This window comes from Vulpes lagopus, chromosome 9 (assembly GCF_018345385.1).
Source record: "Vulpes lagopus strain Blue_001 chromosome 9, ASM1834538v1, whole genome shotgun sequence".
Taxonomy (NCBI): Eukaryota; Metazoa; Chordata; class Mammalia; order Carnivora; family Canidae; genus Vulpes; species Vulpes lagopus.
In genome coordinates, this window is record NC_054832.1 from 59,718,197 (window position 1) to 59,722,529 (window position 4,333).

The window sequence follows — 4,333 nt, forward strand, 5'->3', positions numbered from 1 at the left end:
AAACTATACTAAATAAAAGCAGATGGAAAAAATGATTACTGTGGAAATAAAAAAGAGAATAAAATAATGGTCAACAAAATCAAAAGTTGGTCCTTTGAGAAAAGATCAATAAAATTAAATATCTACCTAAAATGACCAAAAAGAAAATATGGCACCTAAGTTACTCAAGTCAGGAACTAAAGAAGGGACATTACTACTGACTTTACAACAACAACAAAAAAGGAATTATAAGGGAATGCTATGGATAACTGTATGCCAACAAATTAGATAATGTAGATAAAACAGACAAATTCATTTAAACACAAACTATCAAAACTGACTCAAGAAGAAATAAAATTTCTCAATAGACTTGTAACAAGGGATGAATTAGTAATCAAAATATTTTCCACAGACAAAAGCCAATGAATGTACTGGTGAATTATACTAAACATTTAAAAAATAATAATAATCTTTCACAAACTCTTTGAAAACACAGAAGAGGAGAGGGAATACTTCCTAACTCATTCTATCATGCTAGTATTATCCTGATACTAAAAAGAGGAAGATAACAAGGAAAAAAAACCTCTTATGAATACACAAATATCTTCAGTAAAATATAGTACACTAAGTCCAGCAACACATACAAAGAATTATGCATCATGACCAACTGGGATTTATTCCAAGAATGCAAAACCTTGCACTGGCTTAACATCCTAAGATCAATTACTGTAATGTATCAATTGTCAGTAGAATAAAGCATGAAAACCACCTGATCATCTCAATAGATGCAGAAAAAGCATTTTGTAAATTCCAATACCACTTCATGATAAACACAGTAAACAAACTAGGAATAGAAAGATAACTCCTTTTTTTCAAGTTTTTATTTAAGTTTCAGTTAGTTAACATGCATGTAATATTAGTTTCAGGTGTATAATTCAGTGATTCATCACTTAACACACACTACCCAGTGCCCATCACAAGTTCCCTTCTTGATACTCACTACCCTTTTAACCCAACCCTCTGCCCACCTCTCCTCCAGCAACCCTCGGTTTGTTCTCTAGGATTAAGAGTCTGTTTTTTGGTCTGCTTCTCTCTTCCCCATCACATGCTCATGTGTTTTGTTTCTTAAGTTCCATATATGAGTGAAATCATATGGTAATTCTTTTTTTGTTGTTGTTGTTAAGGAAATTTTTGTGGGTTTATTATATCATGAACCATTTAAACATCCAAACAAATCAATATCTGGGAGGTCAATATCTGGGCGGTGAGGGAGCTGCTTTCTCCTTCACTTCTTTGGGTTACTAGAGCAAATTGTCCATAGATTAAAAAAAAAAAAAAAAAAGACAACCTTTTGCATTACTTAAGTCTTTCCAAGGCATGCGCTGGTACAACACAAACTTCTCCTGTCAGATGCAACTATTCTAGCATCCAAACATCATGCACAATACCTTGGTAGTAGCAGCACACTGCACTCGCTCCCACCATGGCCCTGCTCATTTGTGTATGATATTTGGAGCATCTGGAGGAGTGTGAATAGTCATCAGGAAGAGGAGGGAGGAGGAAACAGCATGAGTGCCTGGCTGGGAAGAAGTCAGCCGAAGTTGTGCAGGGCAAGCCTGAACATGTCATTGGTGCAAACCCAAGCATCATTGATGTTCTTTAATAGGAACATCTGGTGGAACCCCATGATGGGGTCTTCATCAGCCTTGAGTTGGCCCACAACCATGCTGATGATGCAGCTATTTGGCTTGGGCTGATGGTCCTGTGCCGTGATGCTGTGCTGGATTTTCTGGAACGGAAGGCTAGACAACTTTTCCGCAATGGCAGCTTTCCCCTGGAACTGCTGTCCTTCCCACGTAAGGCATGATGCATCAATATAAATTGTGCCTAGTTGGGTTCTGTCGTTATCAAATAACTGGTAGTAATGCTGAATGAAGCTGGATCCAATCTGCTCCCAAATTGGCTTGTCTCCCATTCTGGAGCATCACCCGGCCTTGTTGAGACCCGAGGGGCTAGCACGATGACGGCAGCGGCAGCGGCAGCAACCCAGAGCCGTCTACCCGTAATTCTGTTTCTATGACTGGCTTATTTCACTAAGCATAATACTCTCTTAGCTCCACCCACACTGTTGAAAATGGCAAAATTTCTTTTTATGGCTAAGCAATATCCCATTGTGAGTACACACACACACACACACACACACACACCACATATTCTTTATCCATTCATCAGTCGATTGACATTTGGGTTCTTTCAATAATATAGCTATTGTTGATAATGCTGCTTTAAACATTGGGGAGCATGTATCCCTTCAAATCAGTATTTTTTGTATCCTTTGGGTAAATAACTAGTAATGCAATTGCTGGATCATAGGGTAGTTTTATTTTTAACTTATTGAGGAACCTCTATACTATTTTCCAGAGTGGCTGCACCAGTTTGCATTCTCACCAACAGTATAAGAGGGTTCCCTTTTCTCCACATCCTCACCAACATCTGTTGTTTACTGCATCAATTTCAGCTTTTCTGATAGGTGGAAGAACAAATATTGTTAAAATGTCTATACCACCCAAAGCAATCTAAATATTTAATGCAATCCCTATTAAAATATCATCAGCTTTTTCATAGAACTAGAAAAAACAATCCTAAAATTTGTATGGCACCACAAAAGACCCCAAATAACCAAAGTGATGTTGAAAAAGAAAATCAAATCTCGAGGCATCACAATTCCAGACATCAAATTATATCACAAAGCTGTAGTGATCAAGACAGTATGGTGCTGGCATAAAAACATACACATAGATCAACGGACCAGAACAGAAAACCCAGAAATGGACCCTCAACTATATAGTAAACTAATCTTTAACAAGGCAGAAAAAAATATCCAATGAAAAAAAGACAGTCTCTTTAATAAATGGTATTGGGAAAACTGGACAGCAACACACAAAGAATGGAACTGGACCACTTTCATACACCATACACAAAAATAAATGAAAAGTGAATGAAATGCCTAAATGTGAGAGAATTCATCAAAACCCTAGAGAACACAAACAGTAACCTCTTTGACATCAATCGTAGCAACACCTTACTAGATAGGTCTCCTGAATCAAAGGGAACAAATGCAAAAATAAACTTGGGGCTTCATCAAGATAAAAATCTTCTGCACACAATCTTCTGATTATTTCTGAAGGAAACAATCAACAAAACTAAAAGGCAGCTTTAGAATGGGAGAGAATATTGGCAAATGATATATCTGATAAAGGTTCAGTATCTAAAATAAATAAAAAACTTATAAAACTCCCCCCAAAAATAATTCAATATAAAAATGGGCAGAAGACATGAATATACATTTTTCCAAAGAAAACACATAAATGGCTAATGGACACCTAAAAGATACTCAACATCACTCAACATCAGGGAAATAAAATCAAAACTACAATGAGGGCAGCCCCGGTGGTGCGGTAGTTTGGCGCTGCCTGCGGCCTGGGGTGTGATCCTGGAGACCCGGGATCAAGTCCCACATGGGGCTCCCTGCATGGAGCCTGCTTCTCCCTCTGCCTGTGTCTCTGCCCCCCCCCCGTGTGTGTGTGTGTGTGTGTGTGTGTGTGTGTCTATGAATAAATAAATAAAATATTTAAAAAGAAAACTACAATGAGATATCACCTCACACTCAGAAAGATATTTCCTTAATCAGATATAGGGCATCTATAAAAACAACAACCACCACCACCCTACTTTGTACTTACTGGTGAAAGAATGAATGCTTTTCCTCTAAGATCAGGAATAAGAGAAGAATGCACACTCCCATTCCTTCTATTCAACATTATACTGGAACTCTTGAGAGGGCAATTAGACAAGAAAAAGAAATAAAAGTCATACAAATTGGAAAGAAAGAAATTAAACTACCTCTATTTGAAGATGGAATAATCTTGTTTGTAACAAAATCCTAAGGAATCTACTAGAGAACTCTTAGAACTAAAACTCAGAAAGGTTGCAACATACAAGATTAATATGCAAAAAAAAAAGAGCAATGAACAATACATAAAGAAAATTGAGAAAACAATTCCATGTAATGTAGGACCCAAAAATATGTATTTAGGAATAAATTTAACATATGATATGTAAAAGTTATGCCTCGAAAATTACAAAGTATTGTTGAAAAATAGTAAATAACACATAAATGAAGGGACATCCCATGTTTCTTTTTAAATTTAATTTTATTAACGTGCATGAGATCAAGTATCCCTATCTGCTACAGTAGTATAGCAGACTGGTATAGTTAGGAAACAACTTTGTTTTGAGCAGGAGGAGATACAGTACAGCACTTAACAGCTATACTGTAGTCTGTATCCTGCTT

General features: G+C 36.8%; 1 protein-coding gene and 1 non-coding gene across 2 annotated transcripts; both read right to left on the bottom strand.

Moving 5' to 3' along the window:
- Nucleotides 1-1,277: 1,277 nt before the first annotated feature.
- Nucleotides 1,278-1,993, bottom strand: LOC121498444 (nuclear transport factor 2-like). Its single transcript, XM_041768394.1, has one exon. It carries the CDS (start codon nt 1,952-1,954, stop codon nt 1,571-1,573), a length of 384 nt encoding a protein of 127 aa, XP_041624328.1. The 5' UTR covers nt 1,955-1,993; the 3' UTR covers nt 1,278-1,570.
- A 2,208-nt stretch (nt 1,994-4,201) lies between these two features.
- Nucleotides 4,202-4,333, bottom strand: LOC121499194. The gene has a single exon (XR_005990038.1). It is a non-coding gene; the product is annotated as a small nucleolar RNA SNORA63 (small nucleolar RNA).

What these genes read in the sequence shown, in the direction of transcription:
- LOC121498444 (XM_041768394.1), bottom strand. Translation starts at nt 1,954, where the DNA reads ATGGGAGACAAGCCAATTTGGGAGCAGATTGGATCCAGCTTCATTCAG.